Consider the following 22,285-nt stretch of genomic DNA (forward strand, 5'->3'; position numbering starts at 1 on the left):
CAGGGATTGTTCAACCAAAAATGAAAATTCTGTCATTTACTCACCTTCAAGTTGTTTCTTCTGTTGAACACAAAAGATGATATTTTGAAGAATGTAGGTAACCAAACTAGTGGTCGATGGTTATTGTTTTTTTTTTTTGACAGCCGATACCAATATCTTACAAAGCAGGGTGGCACTGGCCAATATAAAGCTTAGATCTAGATAGTTTAAATCTGATTATTGGTGGGAGAATGTGACCGTTCTCAGCTCCATCAAAATAAAAGTGTTGCCTTGAACACGCTGGCCAAACAGAGAAACTTATCGGTCAATGCTGATATTTTAAAAATGCCAAATATCGGTTGACCAATAAACCAAAGAGTTTCTGGTCCCCACTGACTACTATGGTATTTTTTTCCCTCTATACTATGGACCTCAAGGGGGGCCAGAAACTGACAGAACTTTAATCTTTAATTTTTGGGTTAACAATCCCTATAAGGCTAGCTAATATAATGTGACCGAAATCTCTCATGTCATTGAAAACATTTGTTTTAAAGAAAAACACAAAAAAACTTTAGCTTGGGTGAACTATCCCATTCCGAATCACAACTGATGTATTCAGCTCTCATTTGAAATCAAAGAGCTTTTAAATTTGATATTGCACTTCAAAAGCTGCAAGTTGAACGAGGCAATCTAGTCTATTTTTCTGATTTAGAAATATAAATCTTAAATGTCAGTCACAAATGCCATGAGAAAACAACAGAGAAACCCTTGATTTTTTTTATTTTGGTCCAAGCATTTACTTGGGACAGTAGTACATGACATAGTATGTGAGGTGTAGCCGGTGAGTCTCGAGTATTGCATGAATGTGCGACTGCAGTACCTCCTGTCTTTCATCCATCTCATTCACAGACAGCTAGGCTTCCAGAGGTACAAATACAGATTTTCGATTGGAATGGATTATAAACCATCATATGAGAACTACCTGGTCATAATCGTTCAGAAATCCATCCTTACATAATTTATCACACCGAATTGAATGTGACTACTTATGCAACAAGTTTTATGAATGATACACACAGATTGTGCTCGTGTGACAGCCAAAGATTCAGTGAAAATGTTTCTCCCAGAACCTCTGAAAACCCTCAGGTGACCTAAGAATTAGTCAAACTCTGGAAGACACCGGCTGAAAATTAAACTAGATCGTAGACATGGAATGCTACTTTGGTGGAATGTGATTGCTGAATAAGATCTGTGTGTGTTTAACAAGCTTTAAGAAACAACAAAACAGGGTTTCAGGATGATCGTATGTAGGAAGCAAAATGACAGCTAAGGAGAAGTTCTCAAGGAATGCTTCTGATATTTGGCTTGCTACTAACATGAGCCTGACACTATTAAAGCAAAGGGTGTTTTTCTCTTCTTCTGGGTCTACAATGCAGCACCTCTTCAACCTGAATTGACTTTAAGACACATGAAACAAACATAGGCAGACACTCTCATTTGGCATTTTAGAGCAGGTAACTACATTGGTGGTTTGTGTTTAAACAAACTGCAAAATTATTTCAATAAATATGAATCAAATCAGTATTTTTTCTTCAGAGCCACCTGAGGGTCGGTCAAAAGCATGCAGAGGTCCTGGGTAAAAGTCCAAGGTAAATCCTTACTATATTTAAAAGATTTCCTTTAAAGCAAAGTTCAAGGCATCTCTCCTTCACATAAATAACAATGAAATGTACATTCTAAAAAAAAAAAGAAAAGTATAAATTGTCATTTTCACGAATGAGGGTAAACCAGTCCATGTGTCTGCTACATGAATAACCCTCATCATAAAAGTCTTTAAAGACAAAGTATCCAAACCGATTGATTGATCACGACTGCTGCGATGATGTGTCCATGTTTATATCCCATCAAGCGGTTTGTGAACTGACGTATATATACACCGTCCATTGAATTCAATTTTTGTTTCTTCCACATACTGGATCTTCACAAAAATTATCAAGGCAGTAACGAAGGAATCATAAACAGTACAGTAACTAAGAAGTGGCTGGTCCTGTTGTGTGTGTGAGTTAGTGAGGTCTTAGTGTGAAATGTGTTTGTGTGTGTGTGTAGTCAGGCAGCTTTGTGATGGATTGACTGATTGGATAGCTTCTGAAGTCGAGGCTCACTGAGGTCTATGGTCCTGTAGAAAACAATTTCTCAAGCCACTGTGGACGCAAGGGTCAGGTGTCGTCATCGGTGTCCTCTATCAGGACTTTGGTGTCTCGGATCTTCGACCTGAAAATAAAAAAAAGAAAAGAAATCCTTCAGTTTCATCAAACTCAATGAAATCTCATGAAGACATGTGTATGATGGTGCTTACAAGGCACTTTCTAAAAACAGGGTCCCTGATGTCCCTTGATTACAAATAGTCTTTTTAATAAAGAGAGAACTAATAAACTGTTAAATTTTGTTTACATTTAATAAAAAAAGAAAAAAAAAAAAAAATTTACCTTAACTCGTGACATTAACTCGTCACCCATCAAAATTTGATGATTTTCTCAACAATTCAATTCAACATTTTCAAAGTTGTTTTAAGACCCCCCCCCCCCCCCCCCCCCCAAGTTAAGTAAAATACACATTTACTGTATCAATAACCAACATTTGGTCCGAAACTGCTTGAAACCTATTTTTTATGGCAAAATCTGCAACCCTGACACTCATTCTGAAATTTGCATTTACATTTTTTGAATGGAAAATGTTAATTGCTTCAAAATGAAGTAACAAAAATTTTATATTACATGTCCCAAATTTTCAGACTGACCGTTTTTTGGAAACAAAACAAAAAATACATTTATAATAATTTTTGTGGTTTCAAGCCCTATTTTGGACCCTCTCTATGGAAAATGCCATTAGAACTGTTGAGGTGTATGTAAAAACATAGGACTTTGCTAGTGTCACTAATATTTATTAGCATTTCTAGAGGAAATTGCATGGAAAATAAGCTTTTTGATCTTGTATTTAAACCAGTGGTTCTCAAACAGGGGCGCTGGGGCCCATTACGGGGGCCTCTGCAAACTTTCAAGGGAGCATTAAAATGATCTAAAACAAATAAAACGCCTGGCTAATAAAATCATCTTTTAATTCATGCCTTCAACATTTTTTACAGGGTTTTCCACTGTAAAAACCACTTCCACTTGGAAAACACAGGATATATGAGGTAGCTTAATTTAAAAAGTATGATTTCAGCAAAAGTCATGTCTAGCAAAACCTTTAAACTCCATAGGTATTTTATCAAATAGAAATGAGTAAAAATGTTATTAAAATCCTTGTTCTTAATTCTTATCCAGTACATCACAAGTAACTGGAAAAGCCAGGTGAATTCATTGTTTAAAAAGACTAGGATTCCTAAAAAAAAAAAAACATTCGACTCCTGAAATGTAAATGTAACAGAAACTAGGCATGTCATCAAATATTGTTGTGGACAAAGGGGGATGATTCAAAAAGATTGAGAACCACTAATTTAAATCAATCTTGCTGAACAAATCTCATTCTTAGGTATTCTATATCTGGATTTGTGTCTGTGGCTCTGAGCGTACTGGGAGGAGAGGCGTGGTCTTCTCAAGGACATGCTGTAGCTTCTCTTCCAGTTCTTCTTTCCCTGTCTGTTCCTGACACCATCCTCCAGGTCCATCATCTGCTCCAGCAGCGTCTGGTCATCAGCATTTAGAGGCGCAACTGAGATATCCCTCACAGCTCTGAACTCACCACAGTTATTCAGGTGCTCGTTTTCCAGACGGAAGAAGTTCCAAACAAAGCGCCTAAAACAGACGACAGATTATTAGGATAGGTTACTTTACTGTTTTCTGCTGAAAATTCATATGCAATTACTTCGAGCAGACATTGATGGGGATGGAGGCGTGATAAATATAAACAGAGTGAATGAATAGATTAGGTCATGTTTTCTGACTGGTCAATAAAGCATTCCTGTAATGTTAAAATAGAAAACAGCTGACATGAAAAACCGGTCCATCATTTCAAATAGGTTAACTATTAAAGGAACGGATCACCAAAAATGAAACTTTTCTGAAAATTTCACCCTCTAGTCATCCAAGTTGTAGATGAGATTGCTTCTTATAAAGCAGGAATTGTGGTCTGCCGTATAACCAGTTTATGAGACTTTTTCACATTTGTTCTAACAAGGATGATTTTGAAGCCAAAGTCCAGAAATGTATAGCGATTTTAGATCTCAGGGATATCCAATCAAGTGGCTCGATACTGCTTTAGACAAAATTAGATCTTTGCCAGAAGATACCAGCTTGACCCCCAAGAATAAGACGTTTTCTTGTGTATTCTAATCTACTTTTAGTCCCCGAGTCCAAAAAGGTAATCAGTATTCATTGTCATATCATACAGAGTGATTGTGATTTGTCAGGCCTGTTCACTGATCCACCTCTCTTTGTTCACTCCAGGCCTCCAAATTTACGGGATAAATTGGTGCGTGCAAATACCCACATCCCCACTCCTGGGACCCTCTCTGATGCCCATGGAAATTTTCTGTGTAAAGATTGTGTTGCCTGTTCGCATTATTTAAAATGCAATTAATTTACACATCCACAAACAGGTAAAGCTTATAGAATTAAACAATTGATCACCTGTAAAACAACACGTGATATACATAATTTTGTGTTCTTGGCCTTTACTGTATGTTGGAAAAACAAAACGTGCATTGCGCACTAGAATTGTTGAACGTATGAGCGCCATCAGGAGACAGGTTCATACTTCTCCGGTTTTTCGTCATTGAATCTGCAAACCATTCTTTTTCTGATTTCAAATTCCTGGGCATTGAGAGGGTTCTTTTACACAGGAGAGGTGGTAATCGTGATTGAAAATTATTACAAAGAGTGGCTTTTTGAGTTGAAATCATAAACCCCAACAGGATTAAATGAAGAGATGGATCTTGCATGGTTTTTGTGAAGGGAAATTGTTGGCATGACAATTATCCCTCATTGATTAAGATCAGCTGTCAATAATTTGCAATTGTGTTTATATAAGTGTGGTGTTGCTTTTTTGCTTGATGAGCACTGAAGAAAGCATGGGCTGAAACGTCTGCTCTCTGGTATGTTTTTGATACACTGCACTTTTGTCACTCTCACTTTTGCATATGAAAAATAAATAATTGGATTTTTGGTAGACCTTTTTTGGTCTTTTTTTGCAGTGTGGGTCAAATTCAGCTACCTATTGTTTCTTATAAACACAGCTTTTTTTCCTTCAGAAGACGTTAATTGATGAACTGGAATTGTGTGAATTACTTGAACTATTATGATGTATTTATCAGCTGTTTGGACTGATTCTGACGGCACCCATTCACTGCAGAGGATCCACTGGTGAGCAAGTTCTGTAATTAAATTTTTCCAAATTTCCAATGAAGAAACAAACTCATCTACATCTTGGATGGCTTAAGTGTGAGCAAATTTTCAACATCATTTTTTGGAAAAACCATTCTTTTCACCACAGGTTGTGGGTAGAAATGGTTAATCAATGTATGGATATATGCTGATGTGCTCACCTGAAGACCTCCAGTGGTGCAAGGACAGTTGCCAAAATATCAGAAATGTTTGGGAATGTAGTCATAACCCCAAGAGAAAGTGGAATGGTCCATGCAAAGCGTAAGATTACATCTTCTATTATGGCACAATAGTAGTAAGCCTGTTCGAAGAGAGCACACAAATCAACACAACGACTGTGTAAATGCAGTGAAAGAGGACTGTTCTCTTTAAAAATATTTAAATAGTAAAACATGAAAACCACCAGTGTGTGTATTCGTACTTTCTGTGGATATACAATCTCCTCTCTGAGGAGGGTGTTCTCCCCTGCATTACGGTCAAAAAGACCCCAATCCATCTTTAGGTCCCACAATAAGGTGTAGCATGAGTTGATGATCTTGCAGGCAATTAGCAGGTAAAAGAAGACCTGACCTTCTGGAAGAGCTAATGATAACAGAGAGGAAGTGGCATAAGAGAACATTAGAGATATAAGAAAACACAGGACTTAGCTGCATGGTGTTCCTCAAGGTTCAGTGTGTGGTCCGCTTTTATTTTGTAAACAACATCAACCACATTCTACCAAACAAAGAATGTCTTTTAGACTTGTTTTGAGTGGAAACAAATGTCATGTTGGGTAAACAAAGAATTTCAAACAGTATCCAAAGCATCTGATGTTCAGTTAAAGAATGTAACAGCTCATGTACTTACTTTCATGCGTCTTATAGAGAGCAGAAAAGATGACCACAAAGAAAGTAGTGGAGTATTTGCCAGCATTGGCCAGGTGAGGGAAGGCACGCTTTGAGTCCCGATAACGTCTCAGGCACTGCACAAACCGGAACCAGGCAGGCAAACACTGGATTACAGCTCGTACTCCATATGAATACGAGTGACATATCCCTCCACCTGATTTGAAAGAAAAAAAAACAAACAACCTGTCATCAATAACTGCCCCATAAAAACCATTTTAAATCTGCAAAGACAATAATGCGCATCTGGATACCCTCTTTAATCCACAGCTCCCCCTCAGATTTGGACCAGTTCAATTCCATGCTGTAGAAGCAGATCATGTACTCTAGGTCCATCAGAACCACTACTAGAGAGTTGAGTTGGTCAGCCAACCAGAAATCAGCAAACCCCACTCTGTGAAATGGCGCTGTGACCACTCGAAACTATGAAAAAAAAGGTGGACAATAAAGCAGGAGAAAAGAGGAGATGACCAACTTAATCAATAGCATACAAATGAAATATTAATGTCTCATAAAAGTGTGACAAACGCTCGTGTGTTATGAAATTCTCCTGGCTCTTACCAGTAATTTGAGTAGCCAGAAGCGAGATTTGTAGTAGCACGTTTTGAAAGGGTTGATAAGGAAGAAGAAGAAGAACCCATAGAGAGCTAGAGGGTTCACTTGAATAGGGATCATTGTGTACTTAGCGAAGAGGCAGGACAGTATACTAACGCACCAAAGAACTCCAAGGAAACCGGCAATCTGCAAAAAAACAGGGAGAAATGCATGTATAAATCTGGTTCTTTTTATTTTACATTGTTTTTAGCCTGGCAGGAAAATTGACAGGAGCTCTGCACTGCTAAATCTCTAAATGTATAAAGTAGCTGTCATATTAAATCCGAGGGATCTGTGAGTATTTTAAACACACATAAAACTGTTCTTTTTTCAAAAACTTTAGAAATCTGTGAATTCAAAAGTTAAATGAAATCAAGGACTAAAAAATGAATCAACAGCATTATATTTAACCATCTCTGGCCAATGGCAAACAAATTAATTACTTTTCAGTCTAAAAAACACTGTAATTCTAGTGTTATATTAGCACAAGTCTTTGTTTCACAAAACAGTTGTGAAATGACCTTTTATGGAATTCAAATAAAAAATTACATTAATTTTATTGTTCAGAACCTCATTCACAGATTTCTAATTACCTCAAAGAGATGCTGGTGGGACAGGTTATTGCGGGGGTTGAGCTCAAATATTAAGACATGGTTCACTCCAGCCTGCCTCCATCCATATGTGTTGATGCCCAATAAAAAGAGGAACTCAATGAGCAGGAAACCACCCCGATAAATTCTCACTAGGGGCCAGACATTCTTCTCATCTCCGGTAACAAGTTTAACCACACCTGCAGTCGCGCAAAACATATTAAATGTCAAAATAACCAAATCCTTAAAAAAAGATTCTGATCACAGGGTTACATTAACGTTGTTATACGTCTTTGATTTGGTAAATTAACTTTAGAGACAAGCGAAATATTAGACCTTATAAAACAACTAAAAGCTTCATTAAAATAGCAGTTTTCGAAAAGGCATATGAGAGGTTGTATACCTGTGATGATGACTGTGACTGTTAAAGCAACGAAGACACCACAGTAGAGTCCTACTCTAAAAGTGGTCCATGCTGGTGCAGGCTAAGATAAAGAGCACAGGATGGTGAGTGTTCATGTCCTTTAAACAGTACTAATGAAAGGTGTTTTAGTAAAAGTCACAGAGTGTCCTACTTGTGCTGCTCCCAATGGGGGCACTCGGAGCCTCTTCATGGCTTTCTGTCGGTCTCCTCCTTCCAACTCTGTGGTAACAAGGCCCTGGAGATTTGAGATCATACTATCAGAATAACTAAACACTGTGCTGGTTCGACCAGACAGTCACAATTCAATTGTTCTTTAAAGCAGAAAGAGTTTTTTTGTTTGAAATTCTTATACTTAAAATGGAAAGTGTCATTTGAGTGTATGGTACCTCGGTTTCAGAGATGAGCTGAGTGATCTTCTTACAGGTATAAAAAGGAGCCACTTCAACATGGGCCACACGCCAATCAGCGCCTCGTGCTGTCTCAAAGATCTTGTCATGTTTCTTTAAAATCTTCCGAAAGCCTGTGAAGTTTAGGTTCTGACAGAGAGAAACCATTTACACTTTAAATGGGTTTGATTTCAAAGAACGGCCAATCTGAATAAAATGAATAAAAAAAAAACTTTGATTTCAGCTGGATCATACGCAAATGGGAATTACTGAAAAAGCAACAACCGAGGGAATAAGAAAGTTATCATGTGCACAGGACTCCATGTAGTCTATTACACCAAATGTCATGACAGAATTTCCAATTTTCAAATATTTTTAAAACATTTAAGGCAATTTTTATTAATTAAAAACAAAACAAAATAATGAACAGCCAATCAAAAAGTAAATCAGATGAGACAATCAATCAGAACTGAGCACTAAAGCTTGTAAACCGTAGCCTAATAGTGTTTTGCATACATTCAGACCTGGTAGTTCTGCAGCAGGATGAGGCTGAGGTAGAACTCGCTGAAGGCCAGCTGCAGATCTTTGATATTGCGATGTTTACAGCGCTCCTGCTGTGACAGGTGGAAGACAGTGCGACGGCGGCGCAGACTCGCGGCTCGACTGCTCTCTCGCTGCGCATCCAGAGAAGACTGCAGCTCATTCTGCAGCGTGGCGAATCGCCGCTGTGCTTCTGCAAGCTTCTCTGTGTCACGAAAGAATGGAAACATCATCAGTATGCGATGCAGCTGGAAAGATGGAATGCATATTTCTGGTCTAATTGTGAATGTCCTATCATGTCCAGAGCTCTGTACAAATAAACTTAATATGCACAAGCACAAACTGTGATAATATTGAATTTGATGAGCAATTAAGACTGAAACCTGAACACAGATTAAATATTTCTCCTGCACACAGCGTGAACAGTAATGTCTAATTTGTCATATGACTTGATTCAAATTTATGGGCTCAAATTTAAGCCCTATTTTACGTTAACTTGATTGATTATGAAAATTAATAATCTCTGAGCCATTGGTTAGACAAACAAATGAGAGTAAGAGAACGGTGTGAGTGAGAGAAAGAGAAAGCAGGTGGTTATTTATTGGGATATAAAAATTAATAACAGTCCTGGTTTAATGTCAGTCCTGGCTTTGGCTCAGGACCTTTAATGTCTGTTTTTGCTAAGTTAAATCTCTGTGATGTGTAATCTGTCACTGTAAATACTAAAGCAGACAGAAACTGTGAGCTTCACATTACCTGAATAGAATGTGTTGATTTTGGCCAGCTCCTTCTCACATGTTTGGAAGAACTTCTCCTCAAACTTGGCATAGTATCTCTTGACAGTGTCTTCATCTGTGACTAAAGGATGAAGCAAAAAAAAAAAAAAAAAGTTATTCAGGAAAACACACACACACACACGCACGCATTAAAGAACAACAACAAAAAAAAAAAACGAGGAGCCGGGTAATGTACTGAACAGAAAAAGAGGAAAAGAAACTTGTAGAAAACTTTGTTCTCGCTCAAAGACCAAGAGAAAAAAAAATCAGTGAAGCTCTTTCTGCAGAGCAGTACATCAGGTTCATTTGTTGGACCTTGTAAATATGACCTCTGGGTCTGAAACATTACTGGCTAAAAAGTAGCAGGTTCACACACTGCCCACAGAAAATGTTATTCTTGTTTATTTCTGTGAAGAAATCTCAAGGAAAAGTCATTATAAGCATTTAGAGAAGATTCAAATTAACCTTTTTGCAAGTGAAATCTGATTAAAATAAGGGTCATCATTCAGGCAACTGAGGATACCCTTTTGGACCAACAATCAATTAATCTGGTAATCTTGTTTCATTAATTGCACAAGGAAACGGTGGTCTCAGTTGCAAAGGAATCGTCGTTATCAGGTCCAGACAGAATCTGCACTAACAGAGCTCCACATACAACTCCACAGATTTATACAGAATTGGAAAGACCCATGTAAATGTTCTAAAAGCTAGCCTTACACCGTGTCTACACCTGATGCGAGCAGTGTGCTGCAACGAAAAAACCCATTATAATCTGAGTCTACACTGGATGCAGTGTGGTAACTACACAGTACACCGATTCCCTGATGTTCCAAATGCTTGTGCAGCTTCCAACAACAGGAAAGATGGATTTGGAACATTTGCTTTTACACATCCAGTGTAGACAACCTTTGAAGATATTTTGAAGAATGCTGGAGTGGAAACAACACTGGACCACACAGTCTATGAAAACAATTCTTAAAAAAAAAAAAAGTGCCTTGCAAAACAAATGCGGCCTTGGTGAACGCATTTATGTATTTGCAGTAAAAACAGTAATACTGTCAATTATTATTACAAATGAAACCGTTTTAACAGTTCTCAGATTTAATAAAGTAGTTTTTCCTGTGATGGCAAAGGTGACTTTTCCACAGTCACTACTCTTCAGTGTCTTTCTAATATCCAAATCTTTCTAATATGATGATGTTGTGCTCCGGAAACAATTCATATTACCGATGCTCAAAACAGTTTTACTATTAAATTGAAAAAAAAAATGTAAAAATGTAATGCTTTTTTCAGGATTCTTTGATGAATAGAAAGTTCAATAAACAAGATTTTTTTTTCTTCTATCGATCAATTTAACGTGTCCTTGTTGAATAAACGTATAAATAAAAACTTTGAACAGTAGTGTATTTTTTTGCATTCTGCACAAGAAAGAAGGCCATACAGGTTTGGAACGACATGAGGGCGAGTAAATGATGACCAAATGATGAAATTGAGGGCGAGTATGAATTTTCATTTTTGGTTGAAGTATCTCTTTAAGCAATCCGTGTATAATTATTTTGCGTCATGTCTTTCCAAGATCCTTAGTCTGAGAACCAAGAGTCAAGACCAATTAAGTCAGTATGGTTTTAAATCACAATAATCATAACAGTTCACAGGTCGTGACTTCAAACATTTACAGTTAGGGGGCATGTGAAGTTTCTGTTGACTGTAAATACTTTTGACACCATGGAGACGTAACTGCATGATATTCCCCTCTGAGGGACAAAACACAGAGCGCAATGACAGTAAGTCTGACTGATACTGTCCAGACAGACAGACAATGAATCACTATCTCAGGACTCTCAGACTTGGGAAAATGACTCATGGCTTGAAATACCTGCATCACTTTATCCTAGGAACATTTTAAGAGCACTGCCTCCTAAATTAGGAGTTTCACATAGGCGTAGAGACTCATTTAAGAGTAACTCTTAAAACAAAGAGGAGAATATTGTTACATGAGCGTGTGGAATCCAGAGTGAAAAAATGAGGAAAGAGAGGGAGGTTTACTTTACGCACATTATTACTCATATTTCATTTACCAAAGCTCAAGCAATGTGGTCTGTATGTGGTTGAAAAACACGTGTCATCTGACGAAACTAAAACATGACTCTCAGCTGCGATCCTTGAAACACTAGACTCAACAGAACAACCCACAATCCTTCACTTCCACAACAAACCCTGTTAGTCTATTAGGCTTTGTTCATAAATTAGCCACATGTTTAAATCTGCCAAGAATCATTAATGTGCTATTAGGTAGGGCTATATAAGATTTATAAGGAGCTGCTTCCTTGATCAAAGTACTAAACCAACAGAGTTCAAAAACTCCTTATGGGTCAAAAATCTCTCCGAGTAAGCAGTTGACTTGTCACATGATAAGTCACATATCAGTTACTATAAAACCCTCAGGTAAACATGTAAGAAATATTTTGGCCATTTGAAGTTCAGTGAGTTCATTGTGTAAAAACACTTCAAAGTGAAAGGTTTAAGAAGATTGTGGGTTATTCTCCAGATAAACTGTTTGATCTGATCTGATCCAGTGTTAATACTGGATTACTCCAGCTCTACAGCAGGGAGTCCCTCACTGCACTGGTTTAGGTAACCCTCCCCAGTGAGACCTTCAGCTGGGTAAATGTGTCTGGCCTGCTATGAAAGCACACAGCTCAGTTTCATATCAGCTCGGCAGGGATGAACATACACAGCTCTCTCTCTCTTAGCTGAAGCTCCTGAGAGAGAAAATAAACTACTTGAGAACTTGTGAACTGAAATCTTCCAGGGAATGCATGACCTTATCTCTGTACCCTCTGTGTTTATTTAAACCTAACACAACAGTTCTGGACTGCTTTCTGTACTTTTGACGAGTGATTGATCAGTGTATCAGCTACCTGATCATTTCTACATTACTGGCCAATAACAGTATCATAGTATCATAGCAGTATCAACAGTATCGATCCTTTGCATCGGTCACTGAAAAGCCCACATCAGGGAGTTACTTCTTTTGTCATTCCAGGTCAGTGATTAAGTTCACACAAAACTATGGCTGCAACACCTAATCAATAAAATCGATAACAAATGTCACTATTGATTAGTTGGGTGTGTGCTCTGTGCATGTAGAATCTTCTTCAATTACACAACTTTACAATAGTGAAAAATGCATTTCTACAAAAAACAAAAAAAATGGAGTGCAACAATGCAAGGGTTCAGAAATTTGTCCAAAATACATTGATGAAACATTTAGGTTTAAAACTGAAAATATTGTAAGTACTGATATTTTTATAGTCTGAACAGTAACTGTTATGGAATAAAAATGTGAAGCATAGCATACATGTTCAAAAGTTTGGGGTCAGTAGTAATTTTATGCAGCAATAACCCCTAACAAATTAACCAACGTGACACTAAAGACATTTAAAATGTTACAAAAGGCATCAATTTTAAATAAATACCATTCTTTTGAATGTTTTATTCATCAAAGGATTTTGAAAAAAATTAGCAGTTTCCACAAAAATGCCATGCAGAACAAGTATTCCCAACATTAAAAATCCTGAAACCTCCGCTTTGCATCACAGGAATAAATCACAGTTTAAAATGCATTAAAATTATGGAAAAAGGAAACTGTAAAAAAAAAAAAAAAAAAAACAACATTAAAAAAATAATACTGTAAATTGTATACAAAATATTACTATTACAATAGTATGCTCAATTTTCAGGAAGTCAGGAAATAAAAATATATTTTATTCAAAAAAAAAAAAAAAGAATCAACAGACTTGTCACTTAATCATTGTCAATTCTCTTTTACTCTATACCTTATTCGTATTGTCGGTCTTGTTGTCTTTAGTCCTCCCGACTGTCTATATGTCAGTGTAGTTTCCTGAGGAACAGTGTTTTGCTTTTTTTTTTTCATTGCCATGCAATGTACTAAAATGACAATAGAGTTGACGCTGAATTAATAGTTAGTCGCAGCTCTAGGTAAAATGCATTTATACATTACACAACTTTGAAAAAATTGCGTACCTGGACGAAATCTCCATTAAAGGTGCTGTATGTAGAATTGACACCCAGCGGTTGAACTAGGTATTGCAGTCCAAATATTGGAGACAGTTTTTTTTCACCTGGCCCCTCCTCCTCAGACTTGACGCACACACAGGTTGCCAGATCAACACCACCAACAGGTGCCGAAATACAATTGGGTAAACTGGCAGTGGGCGGTTTCACAAACCATAACAAACACAGACATTCCGGGCCGGAATGCACATTTTCAAAGGAGAATAACTGACTGTAGCATTGTTTTTCAGATAAACGAGTATGTTAACTTAGCATGTTTCTTAAATATCTGCAAACATATTATGGTATTTGTATGCTTTAGTAGAGTCAAAATCCTACATACAGCACCTTTAAGAAATCTAGGGAATATGATCTCATTCTTAAGACTGTGAAGCACTGCCAAGAAAAGACGGTCATAATCACTCGCGTAACTTTGTACGCAAACACTTAAAATTAGAGGTTTATGACTTCAAACACCTGCACCATCAGCCCTTTCCGATATCCGTCATCAAGAAAAATCCGCATCTTATTAACGAAAAACCCTCGTCATGCAGGTTCCCCTCCAAAATAATAGCTTTACTTAAACAATCCCATTAGCTACACTTATCACCACCCATAAAAACCACAAACTTTGACCGAAGATTACAGTTATTTCTGGATAATCACAACTACCATCATCCCACAGCTTAGAAAAAAACTCAGTATGCAGGTTTATGGCTCTCTGGGAGCGTTAACACTGTTGTAGGAAAAAATTTACATCTGGACATGTGTTTGTGCTTGTGTGTGTGTGTTTGCACGCACTATAACCTTTGGTTGCAAACCGCTAGAACAGTCCTCCATAAGTTTTTATCAGCCATGGGTCTTGAGCTGAACCCCAGGAACTAACCGATAGCATGACATTACAACCGAGACAAAGGTTTTCCTTATCACCCATGTTTAGACATTATAATCTGACAAAGCAATTCAATTACACACTGTGCTAAGGATAACTACACTTCACATGTTCACTGTGGTGAGGTAACCTTACACTGATTTTAGGTCAGGATTTGTCATTTCCAGTTACTGCCATTACGGCAGGATTGAACAAACCAAAAAAGACACAAAGACAGGATTTTTTTTTTTTTTTTAGCTGTTTGACAAGTACTGTGGACTTTGAATGTGAAAACTGCCAGATGGTAGTTCAGTATAATGGGACAGAAGATCCAATGGCATGGTGTGATGCCACTGGGAGTTTTACTGATGTTTACTGGTTATTGAATCTCTATTTTTTTCTGCATTTCTTTCAAGATGTATACACTTCTGGGTCTAGCAAATACATTTTGACTGCTCTGTTTTAAATCTACTCTACTCTATTACTGACATGCAAGCAAAAGAAAGCAAATCATCACAACATTGAAAAACAATTTGTATCTGCTGAAACTGCACAAGCTGCACCCAAAACAGCTTTTTTCTGAAAGCATGTGGGAGAGGTCAAACACAGAAGCTCAAGTAGCAGAGACACTAACAGGTGCTTGTTTTTGTACAAACACCAGAGAACTGCAAGCAAAGCAATTTCAGAATTTAACGGTTGATGGGTTGTAAATTTCATACACATGGGAAAAAAAGCAGCTTGAAGAAACTTGAACTGATAACAATGAGGTTTTATAATGAAGTTCAATTTGGTAACAAGTTTGTGTGTGTATGAACAATGGTCAACAATGTGTTACATCATTAATTCAGGGTCATTTTTAAATATAACTGTTTGTAATATAAACACACTACACATTTATAAATGTACTACTTGTATAAATCAATATTAAAACATTAAATACTGTAAAAGATTTCTTTCATTGTTAGTTCATGATTCCTAATGTTTTAACTAATGTGACTACTGAACCCTAAAATTGCTGGAAATCTGTTAATATTGCTTGAAAATAAAGATTTATGTCTTTAAGTCCATTCCATACGTAGTCAGTGTTATTTCTCCAAATAACTTGTGTGTATTGTTTTATGTCCTGATGGAGCAACATCTATTTTTAGACTCTTCAAGATGGCGCAAATTCTGTGGCGCTTTACTAGCATTACCATTTTCATAGGAGTAAAATGTTATGTATATATGTTGAAGCAATTATTAATTTAACCAACGTTTAAATCATTACCTACTTCAAAATGACTGTTGTTAATGAAATCATTGAAACATTTGTAGTTAGCCTACTGTACGAATAAAAACAATAAAACAATTACATAAAGAGCAAATGTACAAAGCGAATTAACATACAAAGCATAACTCTTTATTCAGATTTCATTTACACTGAAAGCACCTCTCTCAGTCTCTTTACGCAATCAGTGAAATCTGACTCTTGCTGCAGCTCGCGCTGTGTGGAGCAGAGAAAACACTTTGGAGCAGAGGAGACCATTCAATGTCAAATTTGAACTTGCACATTCTCATAAACATTTTGCATATGCGACTACTTTGGGCGCAGTCTAAAGCCCTGGAGATTAGGTGTATGATATTTACTATGATTAGATCAAACTAAATCCCAAATGATCCACTTTAAACTATTTGATTTATTTAAAACGAACAGTAAACTGGTATTTACACTGTATTTTTATGGGCTTTTATGGGTTGATTTCCAGGGTATGTTTGCATGCATTTACCTTCAATTGATGGGGCCTGATCCTGGGCCGAGTACAACATTTCTTTAAAAGCCTGTGGAGAAGAAAAGAACATGAAACACTATTTCCAGAGGTCAGACAATTGGCTTTCATATTACACAGCAGCATGTGACTGGCACTGCGCCAATTCTGACTGACAAGGGAAGCCCTGCCAGGATACAGACGGACTGAGACAGAAAGACATGAGCGCTTGAGTACAGAACAGGAAGTACTAAAACTAAGAAAGAAAGATGGAGGAAATGGATGTTTTTAACTTTGTCCAAATCTAGAATTGGATATCCCCTCTGTAAGAAACACATTGTGTCCTTGAATCAGAAAAAATGCATTGGTTACAATAGATAAAGCGTAGGAGACTTTACAGCATTTCCATAGGGATGCATCATTCGACTGTCCAATATTAATTTTAAACCTGTGACCAGAGATTGACAAATAATGCTGGGCCAATACACTGCCCTCCTAAAGTTTGGAAACGCCCTAGAAAAGTGGGGTTTTGGACAATATTGGCATGAATCCTTTTTAATTTTGTGATAATTTTGCACTGATAAGGGACAACACAAACTACAAAAACATATTTTATTACATAAACAGAAGTTTTTTTCTATGTATAAACTATGATTCATCAAAATATCCACATAGCCACAAATAGCTATTTGTAAACTATCTCACCTAAATTGTGTTCTACTTGGTTCACTGTATTCTAATCTTAATTGGCAATCAATTGTTGTAGCTATTAAGGTGTGCTAACCCAAAAATCTTTTAAAAACCTGGGCCAAGTTTAAACCAGTAACCAGGCATCACAGCTGGCAAAGGGGTATGTATATATATTGCCATTATTATGTAATCAAAATTAAAATTATTATTGCTGGTCTTCAATGATGATGTCAAGTTACTTTAATGTATTTGCACCAAACAATGATAAGGATTTATGCTGATAGCGTTCAAAACCACACTTTGCCAGGGGTGTTTCCAAACTTTTGGAGGGCAGTGTATATTTTTAAATCATAACACACAATTGTACAAACATGTGCACTCCAACTAAATGCATTAAAATATATTAAATGTGTGTGAATTGTAATGTGCTCATTTTCAAGAATAATCACTGCACAGATATCATTAAAGAAAAACATAATTGTTGATTATTTCCCTTGATATTGTAATCACTATTATTAATGTTGGTTAACATAATTCAAATTTACCAACAGAAATTAGAAAAATAATTTAGAATTTTTTTTTTAAGTCCAAAAATTTGGGAAATGTCATGTCATATTGTTCTTGTAGCTACAAATCCAACACAATGTGAGAATGATTTGTGAATACAAATCCAACACAATGTGAGAATGATTTGTGAATAAGTTTATTGCCGTTTTATCAAGACAGTGATGTTGCCATTGTTATCAATGTTAATTGTTGCTTTTTTAGGAGTGACTCATGGTGTTATATGGAACTATAATTTAGGTGATTCACAACTACATTCAGATGTGGTTATCACTCAGAAAATGTTGCAGTGTCTATGTGGATGCTGTGCTCTTACCAAAATGAAAAATATAATATTCAGAATATATAATGCAGAAAGCGACCAAAGTGAGCAAAAAATGAGCTCAGTGAAGTCTGTTTTCTCACGAAAACTCCTATTATAATAAATGTATTCTTCTACACTACATGATGAATCCCTTATTTATTTTTGTTATGCTGATCACTTTGGCAGTGACAATAAAACTACTCATAACAGTTTTCTACATATGTATAAATAGTCATATGTCACAAAATGTACATTTTTGTAATATACAGCTTTATAGAAACATGATTTTTTTAAAATATAGTTTATAAAAGTTGCATGGGGCTGAGCTCAGTCATTGCGGTGTCAGCGTCAAATTTCCTGATTGGTGCACCACTAGTAATTATGACATACGTCTAGCCACATCTTAGCACAAAAGTGCATAATCACCAGAAAACGCATAAGGCTATTTAAAAAGCATGTTCAACTTACTATGACAAAAAAAATTGCTTTATTTGGTAGCATGCTTTGCATTAATATTACGATTTAATTTAAAACAAATCACTGCAATGATATTATGGAAAGTGGGGTATTTTACTGGTTTTTATGCATCACACTAGGTGATACACATCCAGTGGAGAAGCACTGAGTGAGAGAGGCAGGAACTTTGCCTGTGGAACTCAAATCAATAACAACCCATCAATATTTTGCTTGCCCTCTATTAGTTATCATGCTTCACTGTTACATCACAGAGAAAGAGAACACCCCCCCCCCCCAAAAAAAAAATAATCACATGGCCTCCAACAGAACCAGTAAAATAAAGAATAATAAAATATCATAGTCATAGACAGTTCTCTGTATTATAACAGCACTGAGTATTTTTATGAAATGTTGTTTGAATAAAAAGTAAGAGATAGAAGATACAAAATGTGAATCATTTTAAGTGTAGAACCACACTGAAATTGATTTAAGTGGGAATTTTTCCATGTTCAGTACAGCATTTGACACCGACCTCAGCATGAACCTTAACACTACTCCTGAACTACAGCATTGTAATCAGAGCATGTGAGAAATGTCAGTTTTCTCTCACTCTGAGATCACTCTGAAACGGCTCCAGATTAAAAGCATTTTAATGCTAAATGCTATTAAATGTCAGTATAAAATATAATCGTAAAAGAACAAACAAAACAAACATCTCATGTAACAAATATTTTAATTCCTTTCACATAAAAAAATCTAAAGATGTGCAATACATCTCTTTGTCCTCTTCCAGATGATGGAAGATCATGATATAGATCATGATATAAAAAAAACATATCTATTTTTATTTTTAAGTTAATTAAGTGCATCATCTGGGTATTTAAAGTGCACTTGTTCTTTTTTTGAATCTTCAGTATGAATACTACTTGTGCTAGAAAATGGCACAAAATAGTGCATAAGCAAGCAAGCAAATTTTTTCACTTTTTCTTTCAAGACACTTGGAAGGTTTGGTTCGATTAAAATGAACTCTGTTAGTGCGGTTCATTTGAATAAGTGTGAATGCTGCCATCTGAACTTTGGGGCACACCAAATAAACCAACAGACACCCCCTGAAAAGGGTAGTCAAACTGTGATGCGGGTCAACTGAAATATTGATGCTAAGCAGACCAAACACATACATCATCAAAACAAAAACAGGACATGATATCGCATTAAAAAAACTATAATCAAATCTGCTCCTGGGCACCAGCTGTCCTGCAGAGTTGACCTACAGCCCTAATCACACCTGAACCAGCAAATCACGCTTTTCAGCAACAGTCTTGGATGACCGGCAAGTTTGCAATATATACTGTATGTCATAAAAGCTGTCCAAACAGGTTATGACATATCCTTATGTGTATTTTTAGGATTTTTTTTGTCTGGACCAAAAGAACCGGACTACAAGTGTAAACATATCCTAAGTGAAGAAAAGAAAATGAAATACCTAGAGTGGAGCTGGAACAAAACAAATATAGAATGCTTTGACTGGTCAAATATCGCAAAACAATAAGGATGTCCAAGATGATGTCAAATTCACACGCTAATACAGTACTGCATTACACAGTACAACGCAGACTCTGAAGAAGCCTGTTGCAAAGACAGAATCCTGTAAGAAAACATGAGCTCAGAGGGAACGTGGCCTTGACAGCTGCATCAGGGATGTTTACTTGTTCTACCAGCAGGCCTGCACTGTTCTACACCCAGGCAAGCATACACCACATTCCCATGACTAAGAAAAAGGTCTTAAACTCTGAGGCAGCCTTGCCTTTAGTCTTGACTTCAGCAGGCTTTTTTGAGACAGTGAAAATTTTTTCTTCTCTTTCCGAGCGTCAGGAATCATGTGATTGCCCTCTCAGAAAACAAAAATCAGCAGAAACGCTCATATCTCTAAATAAGCTGACATCAGCTTTGTCAAGACTGTGTGAGAAAGGCCAAGAAAGGCCACAGAACATAACAAATCACCACATTCATAATGCCCAGTCACAGCAGGCAAAAACAAGTGTGCTACCAAAGAGAGTGGAAAACATTCTCCTCGAGATCAGAACTGATCTCTCCTCCAGGCAGGTGAGAGGGAATTATAAAGTTTAAGTGTGACAGAGAAAGCAAATCCATCACCGATTTATTTTCCCCCATCATTTATATTTGATTCAGCACTCCCTTACAAACACAATCTGCTGTGTACTACTCTCAAAAAGAGATGATGACTAATTAATTAGCAAATGTCCAAGGAGAAGGCAATAATCTCATTATGTGTAGGCCATTAAACCCTGAAGGAGCTGCAGTACACTAAAGCCCTGTCAACTCTAACCCAGTCCAGTGTTGAAGACAAAGAAAACTGCTCATGTGAAATAATGCAATTATGTAGTCTGCCAAGCCCTGCATTTTGAAGCTCGGTATTACCACCATATATGTTTGTTTTGAAGGAATGACCCCTACAGGTAATGACAGACCTGAAAAACAATGCAGATAACGACTGCATGGCAATGTGGAGAAAAAAAATGATAAATATTACAAAATTATATATATTACACTGCCACTCCTAAATGTTCTATGTGAGCAATACGTAGAGATGGAAAAAATGAGTGTGCTTGATTCTGATCATTGTCATAATCCTGATGAACTTGTTCACCCTGTAAATTCTCAAATATTAAGTTTTCTAAATCCTAAAATTAAGGATACGCTATTTGTATTCGAGATCTGAATCAGAATTTATTATCCAAACTGACTTTAGAGATTTCTGTTCTTTCAACTGCATCCTAGAATTGAGAGGAAAACAGGTACTGTCCTTTGAGAAACATATATATGCTGAATTTGACAATTTAATTTAATCTTCTTATTGGTTTATTATTATTATATAAGCTGATCATGAGCAGCGCGAAACATCTGGGCCGATTCACCTGCCTCCCTGATGTTCATATAGACGCACACTAGCTTTAAAGCTATCCACTGTTAGCTTTCAGTTACAGACTAACCCTGAACAGATATGACAGACATTAAATCACATAAATACAGTCTTTCGTTCAAAGACTACATTATAACGACAGATGACTGATTTTAGACGGGTTCCGTGAGCTGAAGGGATGCTGTCTGAGGTAAAATAGCTCAAAGTTGCTTTTCTTCGGCTCTTACCTCATATTGAATGTATTGTTTCCTCCACTCCGGGGTGATGTGGGCAGACAGGTGCTCGGTAAATTTCATTTTTATGAATATTTCGGGGTGTTTTTTGTCTGAGGAGAGTCTCGCGCTGCTGGAAAATTACCAGTGAATCATCGCGAGCTGAAAATCACCCTCAGATTAACGGCTGTTTTTCGCTGCTCCGCGACACACACATATTCAGGGCAAATATTGCGATATTTTCAAACAGCCGTCCCCGGTGTTCCTCGTTATCCCTTCAGGTGCTGCGGGACGCTGTCAGCGGTGGTTTAGCGGGCTGAAGGAGCTCTTGACAGACTCTTTCTCCGCCTGATATCTGCGGCTGAGGCTCCAGCGGCCGCCATCATTGTCGGAGAGTGACGTCACGGCGCGTCACCGCAGAGGATGTTTTCCAGCTCATGCCTCAAAATAATTACTGTGAATTATAGACATGTGAACTCAAGGGCAGGTTATTCTTAACCAAAAATGTAACCCGTTTTCGAATTCGTGTCACTTGAACCAGCTTGTTTATCATTGACAGTCACAGCATATCTAGGCTGAGTGACATGTTTCTCAATAGAGTCCAAGGCTCAATCTACACAGAAGTGCTGTGTCTTGTATTAATTAGTCTTTTAAAACTTATGTAGGTAGGTAGGTGTATAAATGTGTTTCATTTTATTTATGCAATCGTTTGCTTAAATGTGAGTTAAATATTGGCAAAAGGATCAAATGACACGAATGTATTTTCCAATTTACTTTGATATTTCCCAGATTCCCTTCAAGACTTATCAACATAAAGACAGCACAAATATTTCAAAAGACAATAAAATTATAATTTTTCCCAAATGAAGAC

At 36.9% G+C, this 22,285-nt stretch overlaps 1 protein-coding gene across 1 annotated transcript; it reads right to left on the reverse strand.

Annotated features, from left to right (window-relative positions):
* Window positions 1–742: 742 nt before the first annotated feature.
* LOC306846688 (xenotropic and polytropic retrovirus receptor 1 homolog) lies at window positions 743–21,824 on the reverse strand. The gene is made up of 15 exons (XM_079380240.1): window positions 21,430–21,824; window positions 16,269–16,320; window positions 9,535–9,636; window positions 8,763–8,983; window positions 8,239–8,388; window positions 8,004–8,087; window positions 7,832–7,913; window positions 7,432–7,628; window positions 6,806–6,985; window positions 6,499–6,667; window positions 6,207–6,401; window positions 5,782–5,942; window positions 5,522–5,661; window positions 3,552–3,773; window positions 743–2,250 (listed from the first exon to the last, which is right to left on the reverse strand). Exons 1-15 carry the CDS (start codon window positions 21,496–21,498, stop codon window positions 2,196–2,198), a joined length of 2,079 nt encoding a protein of 692 aa, XP_079236366.1. The 5' UTR covers window positions 21,499–21,824; the 3' UTR covers window positions 743–2,195.
* Window positions 21,825–22,285: the final 461 nt, after the last annotated feature.

The sequence above is a fragment of the Barbus barbus genome, assembly GCF_936440315.1.
Source record: "Barbus barbus genome assembly, chromosome: 26".
Taxonomy (NCBI): domain Eukaryota; kingdom Metazoa; phylum Chordata; class Actinopteri; order Cypriniformes; family Cyprinidae; genus Barbus; species Barbus barbus.